We start from the raw sequence: 16,242 nt of genomic DNA, 5'->3' as shown, positions 1-16,242 counted from the left end.
TTGATGTTGTCAATGGAAACAATAATGCATTGACATTGTAGAATAAGTCCTGATGACTCGTACTTCCACCTCATTAGCGTTTGATAAGACTGATGGGTGTGTCAGTCACTCGTGTGCACGATTTCAAGCAAACAAGTGATAACGAAAGTCTGTTGACTGCTACTAAGTAAGAGTAAATGTGTAATTCAGGTCAAACATGTAAGGTTGCGATATTATCACATTTCTACTACTGACTTCACGATAAAGAAAGATTATTTGCCCCAGTTTTACTGGCTGTGTCTTGTAGTAAGATAACATAAAAACTGTGTCAAATCTGAATCATCTGACATTCTGTAATCTTTTTCCTACAAGTTTTGCATGTTTTGCTGTTCTAAAAATGTCTCAATTGCCATTGGCTAATATTGTATGCGTTGGTAAAATTAAAACATGTACTTTGATATGGGAAAGGATCAGAATATATTAAAGTTTGGTTACAGATTTACATATGAAAATACCTCAAAATTTACAGAAATACAACTTTGATAAGATTCGCTATACTATTAATTTGTAAAGTGAAGATGGAATAACAGATCTAGAAATTACATCTCCCCCTCATTGCTATAAATTATATCTCCCCCCCCCCCCCCATTGCACCCCATCGGATCCCCACCCCACACCTACCTCCACTGCCATTTAACTCTGATGAGAAGATAGCGCAGGATAAATTCTCCCTTACTTGTCTCCCCCCTCTCCTATATGGAATATGCTATATTATAGCTACCGGGAATTGGGATATATTTCTTTCAGACATGTTAAACCTTGATGCAATAGGTCAAAAAGTTTGGTTACAGATTTTGAAATTTCCCAAGTCATGTCACCCAGATATAGTAATAGTACTGGATTGGCCATTGCATTGAAAGTTGCATCAACATGTTTAACAGTTACGGAAGACTTTAGCCTTGACATTTAAATATAAGATTATTACAGCTAGATGACTCAGCCTCTACTATCACAGCTAGATGACTCAGCCTCTACTATCACCTGAGAATTCTTGAGTCCTTTCCATCAGTTTATGTCAATACATACATGGGAAAACATTACAAAGTAATGATGAATCATTTAGCATTAGAAGGAGTCAAAAATGTTGGCATCCAGAAAAGGGTTGTGAATAAAGTCTTGTAAAATTCCCCCTACATTGAGGGTCTGGAATAAAGCCCTGTAAAGTCCCCCCTTACATTGAGGGTCTGGAATAAAGCCCTGTAAAGTCCCCCCTTACATTGACGGCCTGGAATAAAGCCCTGTAAAGTCCCCCTTACAATGAGGGTCTGCAATAAAGCCCTGTCAATTTCCCCCATACAGTGAGGGTCTGGAATAAAGCCCTGTAAATTCCCCCCTTACAGTGAGGGTCTGGCATAAAGCCGTGTAAATTCCCCCCTTACAGTGAGGTCTGGAATAAAGCCCTGTAAAGTCCCCCTTACAATGAGGGTCTGGAATAAAGCCCTGTAAAGTCCCCCCTTACAATGAGGGTCTGGAATAAAGCCCTGTAAAGTCCCCCCCCCCCCCCTTACAATGAGGGTCTGGAATAAAGCCGTGTAAATTCCCCCCTTACAGTGAGGGTCTGGAATAAAGCCCTGTAAAGTCTCCCCCCCCCTTACAATGAGGGTCTGGAATAAAGCCGTGTAAATTCCCCCCTTACAGTGAGGGTCTGGAATAAAGCCCTGTAAAGTCCCCCCTTACAATGAGGGTCTGGAATAAATCCCTGTAAAGTCCCCCCTTACAGTGAGGGTCTGGAATAAAGCCCTGTAAAGTCCCCCCTTACAGTAAGGGTCTGGAATAAAGCCCTGTAAAGTCCTCCATTACAGTGAGGGTCTGGAATAAATGACATTGCAACAAATCCATTCAAAAACAGATTTGAGATTAGTTACATACCATTTGGTTATTTTACACTTCTTGATATGTTTTCTTCATCAACTGTAAAACGATCAATGTTGGTACTAAAAATGCTCAAAATGTTTTCTGGTTGACATTTATTGGTACCTGGTAAAATGTAACTACTTATTGATATTTATGTTTTGACATGCAGTTCAAGTGGTGCCAATAAAATGGAAGGAGTGTTGTTTATGGCCAGCGTCAGTTCACAGGGTTTTATGTGACAGTATGTCAAAATCAACGACATACAGTCTATACTTTTTGATACAAATTGTTTACAGATGAAAACTTCAAACAGTTTGTTCATACAACTTTTTTCCAAATGAAGAATATGAAAAAAATGTTTTAATTTTATTCCATATGCAAATGATGGCAGTTTTTTTTAGAGAAACCGTGCAGTAACGCTAATTCTTTATAAATGAAATAAAAACCTGTGAGTTAGTAGTTCATGATGTTGCGGATTTTTTTTATAGTTCTTTGGTAAAAACCGATATATCCCAATGTATCCCAATGTATATCTTACTATATAATTGTTCAAAACCGATGTTTGTGTGAAGCTTCTACAATCCACCCATGTTCCCCAGACCCCCTGCCAAGGTTCCTTGAAATACAGGAAATTTTAAATTTTGCAATATTTCTTTGCTGTGTTTCGTAGGTGACTCAATCATATTATAACATTGACAAAGATATTGAAAGCTGCCCATAATGGTTAAGAAACAAGGTTTTATATAAAAAAAGAACCACTAGCTATATCATCCAAGTAAACAACATACTAGTAATTTACATATATATATCTGAGTTTCTGAACTCTAAAATGTCGATTCAGAGTCTAAATTGTCCATGTATCAGGGACACTGACGCAATAAAAAAGATGATTTGGGGTGCTTACGTTCTTAGGTTAGACGAAAATAAGTGTATAGAATGACATGTTTTGGATTGACTATCATTACTAATATGATTTGTGGGACAGTTGCTAACCCCGTACCTTGTTCTTTTAACTACAAAACCCAACAAAAGCACACACAAGTGAAACTTACACTCATCAAATCAAAAATCGGTAATGTAGACACACATTAAGAGGTTTGATTTGTGGAAAGGACATTACAAGCAAATTAGTACTACAAGTTTATTTGTATGCTTGTACATGGTTTCAATTTGCTACCGTTCCCATGTAATTGAAGTGAATTAGTCCCAGGAAATAGTGAAAACATATGAAAATGTTGCACTTACCACACACGGAATATTGAGTAGAGAGAGTGGTCCAATGTTGGGAACTCCAGTATAAACAGTAAAGGGGAGAGGGGTGAACATGTCATAGTCTTAGCCTCCTAGAAGCTACCGTCATTTGGTATAGGAACACTGGTAAAATGTATAGTAAGAAATGTTTATCTTGTTTCCAGTGTTTATATTTAGGTTGTTTTTGTTGTTGTTTATGGTAAAATATAAAATAAGACATGTTTATGTTGTTTCTTGTGATTTAATTTATTTTGTTGTTTTTGTTGTTGTTTACAGGTGTTTGTAGCAATGACTTAGATGGCTTAGTAGAAGACAAAGATGTCGCTGCTAAAGCTGTAGCATTCGTAATAAACAGTACAAGAAAAGGTGTCGTACCTCTTTGTGCTGATGTAGCTGGCCTTTTCAGGTCAAAGAAAAGGTTAGTCTCTCACTTTCTATTTAGTATTTATATATCTCTGTCTCTTTTTCTCAGCATCAGGTCCTAACTTTATCTCTTCTCACTGTATTGGTTCAATTTACTTCAGTCTGTCTGTCTGTCTGTCTGTCTGTCTGTCTGTCTGTCTGTCTGTCTGTCTGTCTGTCTGTCTGTCTGTCTGTCTGTCTCCTTTTGCCTGTCTTCTGTGTGTGTATGTGTGTGTTCATCTTTCTGTTAAGAGTGGAACAGGCAGTAAAATTAAATTAAATACATACATTACTAAAAGTTCAAGAAAGTTCGAGATACACAAGACATCCTATGTGAAGTGTTTACATACCTTCCAATGGCATCACCCAGTCACAATAGGGGTTACCCCTAATTGGTACAATTCACACATGATCACTGAGTAATAATTACACCATAATTCAATTTGCAGTCATTGGTTTTATTGACCTAGCTATTGATAACAACAGAAACAGACACTTAAGTGGTTTTTCATACACTTAAGTGATTTTTGATATAAATACATTATGTTAAGTACACCACAATTCGTATAATTTATGTATGTCTGGTCAGACAATCACTTTATATTTTGTTAAAGTATTTATTTTCAAGTGGTAGAGTGTCAGCTAGTAATTTAAATGAACTGTAATACTGTAACTAACTTTCAGCAATCATAAGCAGTTCTTCCAATGTTTTAGAACACCAATAACCATGGAGATATTTTATAGAACTGTAATTTTCAGGAATCATAATCATTTCTGGTGAGGTTTTAGAATGCCAGTAACCATGGCGATATCTTATAGAACTTTGTGCAATCATACCTTGTGTTTAGTGGTGGGAAATGATATCTACCTGTGAGTTTGTTAGTTATTCTACCAGGGTTACTTGTCAGTGTTCTTAGTAAAGCATTTCCCAACCAAAGAGCCCATAGACTTGGCTAAACTAAAACGGGTTGTCTGCTTGGACTACCACCAAAACCTAAAACTGGTTGTCTACTTGGACTACCAGCAAAACCTAAAACTGGTTGTCTGCTTGGACTACTGCCAAAACCTAACTGGTCAGCTTGGACTACCACCAAAACCTAAAACTGGTCATCTGCTTGGACCACTCACTAAAAGAGTAAATTGGAACCATAGTCACTATTGGCACAGTCTTTTGAAATGTAAATTGATGTTGAAATTGGCTTGATTTATAACTATGATATGTGATTACAAGGACATTAACACTCCTCCTACACAGTTCCTCATTATCATTATCACTTGTCAGTGGCTACCACAATTTTTGTCTTGTATCCGGCTGTTGATTGTTCCCATGTAAATGTTCTGAAAACTTTATTGATGTACTTTGAAGAGATGTCAATAAAATGACATTGGGCCGCCCCTCCCATTCCAAATCAATCATTGCATCTATTGTTCTTCAAGACAAGGGAGAAATAAAGATGTTGTCAAGTTGTTTGCAGGCTAAATTACCTTAATTTCACTCAATGAAATTGGCAGCTGTCAACTTCGTTTCGATTACTGTTATTTTCAAACAATTGCAACCACGAGGGACACATAAATGTGATTGTACATTGATGAATTCAGTACCTGTTCTGAAGTTATAATAGTGCCGTCATCTAGAATGAATCTCATGCGCTTTATGAAGAAGCTAATCTTGATTTCTTTACCCCATAAAGAGAGATCTTGAGATTTGATGCCATGGATAGCACTATGAAGAACCAGGATTAGGAGTAATTTGTATGGAAGTGTCTATTTTTCAGTGTGTATCAACATTGACATCAGTGAAGGAGCTTCACAACAAGTATAAACACATGTAGAGTCAACTCCAAAAAGGGTTGTACTGTGCCGTGATCTAGAACAGTTGCTAAGACAGGATTAAAGTGACCATATGGATGAGGATTAGGTATTTATTTTGGATTTTTAATTTATAAAACAATTTTATCATGGCTTCATACTTGAAAAAATAATGTGAAACAACATAGACCAAGTCTGTGTTTGTAACTCAATATCTTGCAATTAGCCAAAAAATGTGTAAAAAGTTTGTTAGTGTACATATAATAACAAACTTTTTAAACATTTAGTAATCTTTTGCGATTTATTAAGTTACAAACAAGGACTTAATAGATATATGTTGTTTTATGTTGATTTTTCAAGTAGGAAGCCATAATAAAATTGTTTTATAAATTAACAATCCAAAATAAATATCAAATCTCATTCATATGGCCACTATAAGAGTACCTAATTTGTTTTGAAGTATGTATATTTCAGTACAACATTAGTCTAGAGTTCTAAACTGGTACAGTATTACGTATTAAAAACTTCATTACTAATACCAGTCCAGTCAAGACGGTTACAAAAGGTGTTAAATTGTGGTGCTCCCCTGTAGTGAATGGAGTGCTAAGGGCACATGTCAGTAGTAATCCATCGCAAACTGACAGGCTGTCGTCATTGCTCATTGATATTCATTTGATACAGAAATGTTTTTGACTTTTCTAACGTTTCTAGGACTACACTGATATGCAAATGTTGAACCAGGACTCCACCTCCAGTCTGTTTAAACTAAAATCATGTGGGGACACGACGACATCATCGTGTTTATATGAACACGGTTGGGGGGAGCAGAGATATATGTGTTCGAACAACTGTCTTGACTAGACTGGTATTAGTAATGAAGTTTTTAATACGTAATACTGTACCAGTTTAGAACTCTAGACTAGTACAACATTAACATCAGTTAAAGAACCTCACAACAAGTATAGATTCAATACTGATTTTAGCCAAGGTCAAGAGTAATCTCAAGGGTCAATACACTTGTCAACATTTAAACATAGAAAGGGCCACCATAGTTGAATGTGAGCTAATAGCTATAATTTATCATCCTTAATTACCAGTGTAAAGTGAAGTCATGTTAACAGTGAGAGAGAGAATACCTTGCCAATAATCTTGCCAAATAATATCTGTTGAAAAAAAAGTATTAAAGGGCTGTTTTTTTGGGTTTTTTGCTGAGTTTAAGCCAATAATTAGAGAAAATGCAAAAGTTTCAAAGTATATATAACAAATTGGTTGTTTGGAAATGATGCATCATAAAAAGACATTGTTAGATAAAAGTTCTGAATGAAGACTCTTTTCAAATTCAAATTGCTGAATAGTGAAAGCTTTTCCTAAAACATTCAGAGGATGTGCGGCAACCAGAATGTAAAAAGATTAGAAGCAGGATGATGTCAATCAGTGACTGCAGAGTATGTTTAGCTGACAGCTTCTTTCAGTCATGAGATCTATCTTTATGTTCTCAAGTTTTTTGGTCAACATTTCTTCCATGTCTGTAAAAAAAAAATTCATATTTTTATTTAATTTTAGACAAAAACCATTCAAATAAATATTGACTATGAATTAATGTGAAAATTGGTGTAAAAAGTTATAAAATGTGTCAAAATTCACCAAAAAAAATTGATCTGCCATATTTCTTTTTTCATGCCTGATAGTAAAAGGGTTGATGGAGATTGAAAATCTGTTAGAATGTGGAGTATGTATTTCTGACAGCTTGTTGAAGTCCTAAGGAGATCTCAACCATATGTCTAGCAACAGAAGGAAATCATCACTTGATGTGCGTATGTTTTACGTCAATGATATCTTATACTAAGACTGTCAACACCTGCTTGGTTTTCCTGCCAGGAAGCTTGGGCTAGGTCAGCTCACAAAATTAAAGGAATGGTTTAACAACCTCACAGACATTTTCAAAGATATAATCAAAATACTTAGAATCTGTCAAAGTGTATTTTATTGCAGACATATATTAAATCTTTTACCAAATGAAAAAACAAAATAATTATTTTTAGTTTTTAAAGAATCTTCTCCATACTCTGCACATAGTATGGTCGCCATTTTGAATATTTAGTCATAAATAATATTTTCTACATTATATAACAGACCAACAAAATCTGAGTATTTCTCACTAGTTTAAAATACACTAGCTCCAGTCCCTTGGGAGATTTAACCCTCATAATCTTCAAATGTTTTGAGTGTTATTCACTATTACTTTTTTAAGGAAAATGTCTTCAACTTTTTGAAAACATTTTCCCGCTTTAGTCTCCAAACACGTTCGTCTGACTATTTCACATCCCTCACTTATCATTTCATACAAAAGAATGCAATTTTGTTTTTAAAAAAAATAGAAATGAAAATAAAGTGTGGAAAAAGCCCAGAGATCATATGTGAAAAGTGTAGAAAAATATTAAAAAGGCAAAGTTATTGAAGTATGTTTAACCTGAACCTTAAAGACGTTAATCAGGTTGATAAAACATAATAATATTACGTTTTTGTACCACGACCAAGGGTCTTATTACTTACTAGTAAATATTACTCATAGGTAAAGAGAACGCTTGGTTGTGGTACAAGAATGTATTATTACTATGTTTTACCTTGTTTTGTTGGTAAAACATAATAATAATAAGGGTCTTATTACTTACTAGTAAATGTTACTCACAAGTAAAAAGAACACATGGTTGTGGTACAAGAATGTATTATTACTATGTTTTACCTTGTTTTGTTGGTAAAACATAATAATAATAAGGGTCTTATTACTTACTAGTAAATGTTACTCACAAGTAAAAAGAACACATGGTTGTGGTACAAGAATGTATTATTACTATGTTTTACCTTGTTTTGTCTGTAAAACGTAATAATAACAAGGGTCGTATTACTTACTAGTAAATGTTACTCACAAGTAAAAAGAACCCATGGTTGTGGTACAAGAATGTATTATTACTATGTTTTACCTTGTTCATCCTATATACAATCATATGTTAATGAAGTATAACACACAATTACAGTTTAGCTATCATTAGCTTTAGGACTGAATAACTACATTATACAAATCATGTAATCCTTACTAAGTCTTAGCAGTTTGATAAAAGACTTTCAAAAGCACAGATACCATAAGTCTACAGTCCAGCAGAGAGGTTTGAAATCGCTCTATTAAAAGAACCTACACAAAAGATATGTCTGACTTTCCTTGTTATCTATTCATTTCATTCTTAGTTTCAATGCATGAATGTGAGGGATGACCTAGACCAGTACTTAACTATTATTCTGGTTTTTACATTTTTACTGACTTAATTTGGAACTTGCAATCCAGACTGCGCATGCTCAGATGCAAAGGACTGTGGGATTATCTGCAGTTATTATAACAGCTAATCTGGAGCTAACGAGAGAATAAACTTACTGCAATGGTCAGGGTAACCATGAAGAGATTACTTATGGTTATAAATATCAATATTGTCAATACAGTACTATGAGTACCTTATAGTATAGAATAGAAACTTTATTGCATCTGTCAAGAAAACTACATTTCTTGATTGGATTTTCTGCAATAAATATTTGGTGCTAAAAAAAATCCCTAGTGAATATATACACTACAGTAATAATAGTTAACAAAGTAACAAAATAAGGTTTATAGGAAAGTGTAAACTTTTGGTTAGATAAATATAATGTATAATATTTTTTATTTGTTTATCTCTGTATATAAAATGTCTTTCTTTTTAGATGTACAGCATAGACTCACCTTGTGCCCCTTATGAGTAATTAATAGTAGAAGGGTAGTGGAGGGTTCGGAGCGATTGTGGGGGTAGGGATGCCAGTAGTCATGGTGATGGGAGATGACATGACTCTTAGACTACCAACTTAGCAGAACTGTACAGTGCAGCAGCAGAGATATCTTAGCTTAGCAGAACTGTACAGTACAGCAGCAGAGATATCTTAGCTTAGCAGAATTGTACAGTGCAGCAGCAGAGATATCTTAGCTTAGTAGAACTGTACAGTGCAGCAGCAGAGATATCTTAGCTTAGCAGAACTGTACAGTACAGCAGCAGAGATATCTTAGCTTAGCAGAACTGTACAGTACAGCAGCAGAGATATCTTAGCTTAGCAGAACTGTACAGTGCAGCAGCAGAGATATCTTAGCTTAGCAGAACTGTACAGTGCAGAAGTAAAGATATCTTAGCTTAGCAGAACTGTACAGTGCAGCAGTAAAGATATCTTAGCTTAGCAGAACTGTAGAGTGCAGCAGCAGAGATATCTTAGCTTAGCAGAACTGTACAGTACAGCAGCAGAGATATCTTAGCTTAGCAGAACTGTACAGTGCTGCAGCAGAGATATCTTAGCTTAGCAGAACTGTACAGTGCAGCAACAGAGATATCTTAGCTCAGTCGATTTCAGTGACCTGTGATTTCAATTCACAACCACCTGTTTAAACTTTTCTCCATATATATACCTTAATTGAATCTGAAGTTAATGTGCCAGCGATTATTGAGTAATGTTTATTTAACCTTTTTCAATCTATATGTCAGCTGTTAATGCATTTCCCTTCTGGTGGAAAACTAGAGGGACAAACAACAAAACAGAAAAATGGGTCAGAGGTGACCAGATGGGGTCAAAGGTTACAAAGGTCCATGAATCTCCTTTGGCAAGGAAATTTCCTTAATGGTAGTAAAAGTTTATGTTCAGTCAACCATAACTAACTAGAGTTTGCTAGCCCATACCCAATATAATTCAAGCCTATGATATCCATGGTTTATGACATAACATGATAAGTAAAATATGTCATAAAGTTTACATAAACATTAGTTAATGGTAGGAAAAACAAGATATTAAATGGTCAGTTTTGTAAAACACATTGTCTATGGATACTTGTTTCTGAACATAACATAACATAAGATACTAGTAACCTAGCATAGCTTAACACAACACAATGCAATACAACACAGTGCAGTGCAGTGCAACACAGTACAGCACAGCACAGCACAACACAGCATGCCGCAACACTATGCAGCACAGCACAGCATGACACAATACAACACGACATGACACAGCACAACACAGTAAACCACAACACAACACAATGCAGCACAGCACAGCACAGCACAACAGGACACAGCACAACTCAACACAACACAATACAACACAACACAACATGACAACACGACACGACATGACACAGCACAACACAACATAACACAACACAACACAACACAACACAACACAGCAGAACACAACACAATGCAACACAACACCACTACACAGCATAGCATGACACGACACAACACAACACAACACAACACAACACAACACAACCCAACACAACACAACCCAACACAACACAAGGAAGGAATTTATGTACAGTGTACTGGCTGTAGGGTATTCAAATTTGATACTTTCAACTCACACCAGAAAATTCTACACATTTTTAGTCTGGAACCTTGTCCTACTAGAGTTTATGCATTATTGACTTCCATTGCACCATACAGTGCTAAATAGTTACAAAGACATACAAGAAAATACTTCATAGTCTTCCTTCTTTACTTCATGAAAAAAAAAGCCTTAGAAAGTTTGATATACACGGTAATGGAATGTTTCATTCCAGAGTTTTCAACAGAAACTTATTCATTTCACCAACCAACAATGCAGTTAAAAATACCAGATAGTGACAGTATTTCAACAACTGACTGCCGTCTTCATCTTGGCCCTATAGTCATCGTAATATTAAAAGTATTTGATATTTTTCCTACATTGATGAAATAAACTTTTCATTGGTTTATTATTTTAAACATAAAGTCTTGAGTAGACAGTCTTAGTCTAGTAACAATACGTGCAGTCATTCTCTACGATCTCTTTCTAGCATACAGTCAAACGGACAAATTCTGTCAAAAATCTAGCTAAATCTCCTGCTGGGGAAGGGATGAACAGCACATGTCAGTAGTAAGCAGTCACACAATTGGTTACTTTTTTTTAGTAAACTACAAATTCAACGTCAAGTTTGAATGTAAGTGACATGAGGACATGATAATGTTATCACATATCAATGCTTCAATAGCATAAACTGGTACTGTTGGTGGTAAAAACAGACTTTGATGCTAGAGAAATCCATTTGACTATACGATGGAGATGATTGTGATGCATCTAGGACGAGACTAAAAGAGTCTGAACAACGGTTGACATCCAGCCAATGGTGTCATCACTATTTTCAGTGGTATGAATACATGCTGCCACAAGGGGCTATAACAATCCGTTATGTGTATGTGCTGGTACTATTGGTTTCAATCACATATCAATTTGTGAATGTGAGTATACAACGCAAAACAACACAACACAAAGCTAGCAAATAATGATCGTTGAATTCTAGCCAACACTGCCATTATTTTTGGACCCCTGATTTCCAACGGCGTGACATAATACATCTTGCTTGAACAACTTGATGAGAACGTGAATTATTTCACAATGTCTAACCACAACTGACAGTTTAAAGACAAGATAACACTTTTTGAAAGCAAATCAGAAAACGGTTAATCAATCTATGAATCAGGAACTTGATTGTTGTTGTTCTGTTTTTTTACCGAAATTCAATAAAAGCGTTTGTCACGTGACTTAGGTAGCATTCCATTGAACTCAGCTCAGCTAGCTGTATTGTGAATAGTAGGTTGTATTGAGAATGAAAAGACTCTAAGTTGTGTCATTGTTTGCCGAAGTTTTTATACAGAGCTGAGTGTATAGTGCTTCTCAATGTGATTTGTCTAGCATGAAGTCTACAACACTGAATATAATTACATTCCTATTCACTCTACCACAAAGGAAGAAATGGGCATTCAAAACGGTTTTTGTCACTGTGCATGTAGCATTGGTGTAAAATAAGCATGAAAAGTTTTCCTTTTTACACTCAGCAGCCTTGATTAACTTCCATACTGGATAACTCCTCCTTTTAAACTTACTTTAACCTATGGAACAGATCATTTACTGTGGTAACATTTTTTGTAGCTGAAAGGTGCCCGGTCTGTGTAACTACTTTTCAGTGTTAAACGTTTCTTGATGAAATGTTTATATTTCTCCAACTTTTAAAACTTGTGGAATCATTGCTAGCAAACAATAGACTTCCACCAGGTATCAGATATAATCTATAGAGATGACATTTTTTGGAGATGCCCAAATTGCTTTAACTCCACAGTCTGTTACCAAACCTCAGGTCCCTCAATCAAGGTATGCTATGTTGATACAAAGTTACTTTCAAGACTGTGCATTATGTATGTAGTACTCTGCCTTTGGTAGAAAATGGGGTCTCTGACATAGAATGAGCCATTTTAAGTTTTGCAAAGCAGTGTTTTTGTTTCAGTGCCATTATAGATGAACTTACCAAATTACTGATATCTTTGTTGACACAAAGTTACCTTTTCTGAATTAGGCTGAAGTAACCATGACAATTTGATCACTGGTATGTGAATAATGGACTTTATAAAACACCTAATCTAAAAGCTCAAAGATCCTTTTCAAACTTTCTAAAAATTCAAACTTTTAGTTGTACATCAAACCAGAAGGGCTTCAGAGAGCCTTCATTTGAAAACATTGAAGACTTAAATGACTATAGAAGGCCTGCCTTCTGCATGTTTTCAATATAACAGAGATGTTAATTCTTTCAGGTGACATACAGGTAAAACCAGTTGAAATGTAAGTTTTCTGAAATTCAATTCAAAATCTAACTATTCAAATGATTTGGAATCATATATACTGGCATGCCTGTACTGTGGATGCTGAGACTGAAAACAGCATTTGTATTGTTTTTATTTGACTACAACATAAGATATGATGAAATATACTTTTATTATCCATAAAACTACAGAAATTCATCTTTGGCACCAGAGAAAACACCGAAGGTAATAAAAGACAATAAAACCAGAGTACACAGTGTAATCTTTAATTAACAGTTCAACAAATTAAGAAGGAGGCACTGAGATGATTTATTTGCTAACTTGGTGATATACTAGATGTAACTGGTCACATGACCAAAAACAAAATGGCTGACTGATACATTACATAATGTGAATGTAACAGTTAAATGTAGATGTAAATCAATGACTTATGTTTGGATAGTGTTAACTGGGAGGTTTAGTATACATGTGTATGTAAATAAGAGGATGGACCTAGTATACACAGTGTTATCTGAGGAAACATGGTACTATTTGTCTTGTCTATAGTGTGAACAAAGTTATGACAGAATCCCCATAAGTGCCAGTGTGGGTACTCGGGGCATGATAGCCCAGAGACTTGGCTATTTTGCTTCACAATTTCACCAGCCAGAACTATGAAAAACCAGTATGTTGTGTCAGAAACAGCCAAGTCTCTGGGCTAGGGGTATGAATGCTTGTGGTGTTCTCTACAGCCTAGGCTTACTTTCATGAGCGTAGTGATGCAGCAAAAAACCCCACCAACATGAGTGCAAATATGGTGAATACCTGCACTGCATGGTCATAGTCATAGTCTGAATGCCAATGTGGTATCCAATCAGTTCTAACCCTCAAGATTCTAAATCAGTGATGGATAGTACTATAGACTGCACTACTGTACTGGTTCTGACCTGTCATAGGATTCTGGTATGAACAGATACTGGATGCAATCATGTTTTATCTATTGTACTTTCATGCAGTGATAGAAATTCAACAACAGTACTTTTTCTTGACCCACTTTCTTGATGTTAGTGTTGACTTTAAACCAACTTGAAGGCGTGAAAACATCATAGATTGTTACATAATTCATTGATCTATCAACCACAGTGCCATTCTTAGCTAATTTTAGACATTTTGTCACCTGTGATAACAAAAATCATTGTCGTACATTGTTGACTTGCAAGATTATCTTTCTAAGAAAATGAATTCAAAGTCTTGTTTTGAATGTAGTAGCTATTTTCATAGCAATGTGTGTCAAGTGTATCAAATATGATGCTATTTTCGTAGCAATGACGTGTGTCACATGTATGAATTATGAAGTTATGTTTTGTATGAAATATGAAGTTATGTTTTGTAGCTATATGCATTAGTGTATGGTGTATTTGTTAAATAGCAGTTGTGTGTGTCACATGTATAGAATAAAATAGAATCTTTATTGCATCTGTTAAGAAAACTACATTTCTTCATTGGATTTTCTGCAATAAGCGTTTGATGCTAAAACTATAAGTAAATATATAAACTACAGTAATATTCCTAATAATCATTAACAAAAATAACAAAATAAGGTTTATAAGAAAGTATAAACTTTAGGTTAGATAAATGTAATATATAATATCTTTTAACTCTGCAGAATTTCTTTCCTTTTGATAAGCGCAGATATTATGAAAGTTGTCAGTGCCATAAGTGCCATGTATGAAATATGGAACGATGTTCATATTACTATTAATGCTATGATGGTGTCTAGTCTGTTAAATATGGAATTAAATATATTTATAGCTATGTGTGAAATGGATTAAAATATAAAACTATGTGTGTTGCTATGTGTATCATTGACAATATCAAGTAGTGAACCATAATAATGTCTCAAAGATTTAACATGGCTGTGAATCATTAATGTCGTACTGCAAGCATGTGACAAACTTGCAGAGATGAGAAGAATCTTCTGAAATTTTTATTTGCCTCAAGAAAGTCTGCAAGCTTGCAGGGTATTGTGGGTATTGCAAGTTTGCAGGGTTTTGTAAGCTTCAAGTGTATTGTAAGTATGTCATAAGCTTGTAGCAATGAGACTAAAACTTAGCTGCCTAGTTTGCAAGCTTGCGCAAGCTTGGTGCAATCTTCAACTAGACCCTACAAGCTGTCTACAAGTTTGTTGCCAACTTGTACAGTTCTTCAGAACACTCTGTTCGAAAAGGGCTCAAGCAGAGAGCAGACAACGATGTTATCATTATTGTTTGGTGGTTCTCTTTCTTTTAATTTCGAACGTTGAGTGTTATATTGTAAGACGGATTCTGGTTGGCTACTTGTAAGTACGAGATTGGGTTCGGGAAAATCTATGGTATTGTGTCAGATATATGTAATGAGTGCTCACAAAAGAACAAACGACAGTAAATTTAACGGCCAAAAAGAAATCACACCGTGTCACACCGTGTACTCTACATTGAATTTTAATCAAATTGGATGAAGCTCTGCCTGTCAAGTGTATCAACTATGAGACTGTAATGTTAACAGTTCTGTATGATGTGTATTAGCCCAGGCATCTTGGCTAGCTGGCTTACGATGTTCACTCAAGCCAGTATAATGGTGGGTCATCTCTCTAAGTCTCTGGGCTATACCGAAGTGTATCAATAAACGATTACACTACTAGCTTCAGGTATTTGTTGTGCAGTTTATCACCCTGTAAGATTTTGAACCAATATAAGTATTCATATGTCACTGAACATATTTGTTTTTGAGTCAAGAGTTACATAGAAGAAATCTTGTTCCTTGGGGTATCTAGCAGGATATTAACAGAAACCTCTGTATATCCATCTATATACACTATACCAAGCTTACTGCTTCTTGTCAACCTAGCCAAAAGATGTGTACTTTGTGGGTTGAAGATTTGTTTAACTTTAAGATTGATAGACATTCCCATTATGTCTGGTTTCTAAGATTGGCATTGATGATAGGTTGTAAATTGTTACCATGGCAACAGTAGGACCAAAAAAACAACCAAAAATACTATACAATTCAATGTGGGTGGCTGAAGATTTAACTTTTAAGATTGATGGACATACCATTATATTTGGTTTCTTAGATTGACATTGGTGGTAGGATGTAAATTGTTTCCATGGCAACATTAAAGCAAAAGAAGTTAAAAAGATGAGAAAGACTATGAAATGTGCATGGACATCCCAGTGTATCTGGTTTCTAAGAT

At 35.3% G+C, this 16,242-nt stretch overlaps 1 protein-coding gene across 1 annotated transcript in view; it reads left to right on the top strand.

Annotated features, from left to right (window-relative positions):
* The window catches only part of LOC144450770 (uncharacterized), a 57,122-nt gene that overhangs the window by 19,864 nt on the left and 21,016 nt on the right, over window positions 1-16,242 (top strand). The window contains exon 2 of the mRNA XM_078141481.1: window positions 3,421-3,562. Coding sequence (XP_077997607.1) covers window positions 3,421-3,562 — 142 coding nt within the window. The remainder of the gene's footprint in view (window positions 1-3,420; window positions 3,563-16,242) is intronic.

Source organism: Glandiceps talaboti, chromosome 20 (assembly GCF_964340395.1).
Source record: "Glandiceps talaboti chromosome 20, keGlaTala1.1, whole genome shotgun sequence".
Taxonomy (NCBI): domain Eukaryota; kingdom Metazoa; phylum Hemichordata; class Enteropneusta; family Spengelidae; genus Glandiceps; species Glandiceps talaboti.
The sequence above is the reverse complement of the archived record's forward strand: the minus strand, read 5'-3'. Positions and strand labels throughout refer to the sequence as shown.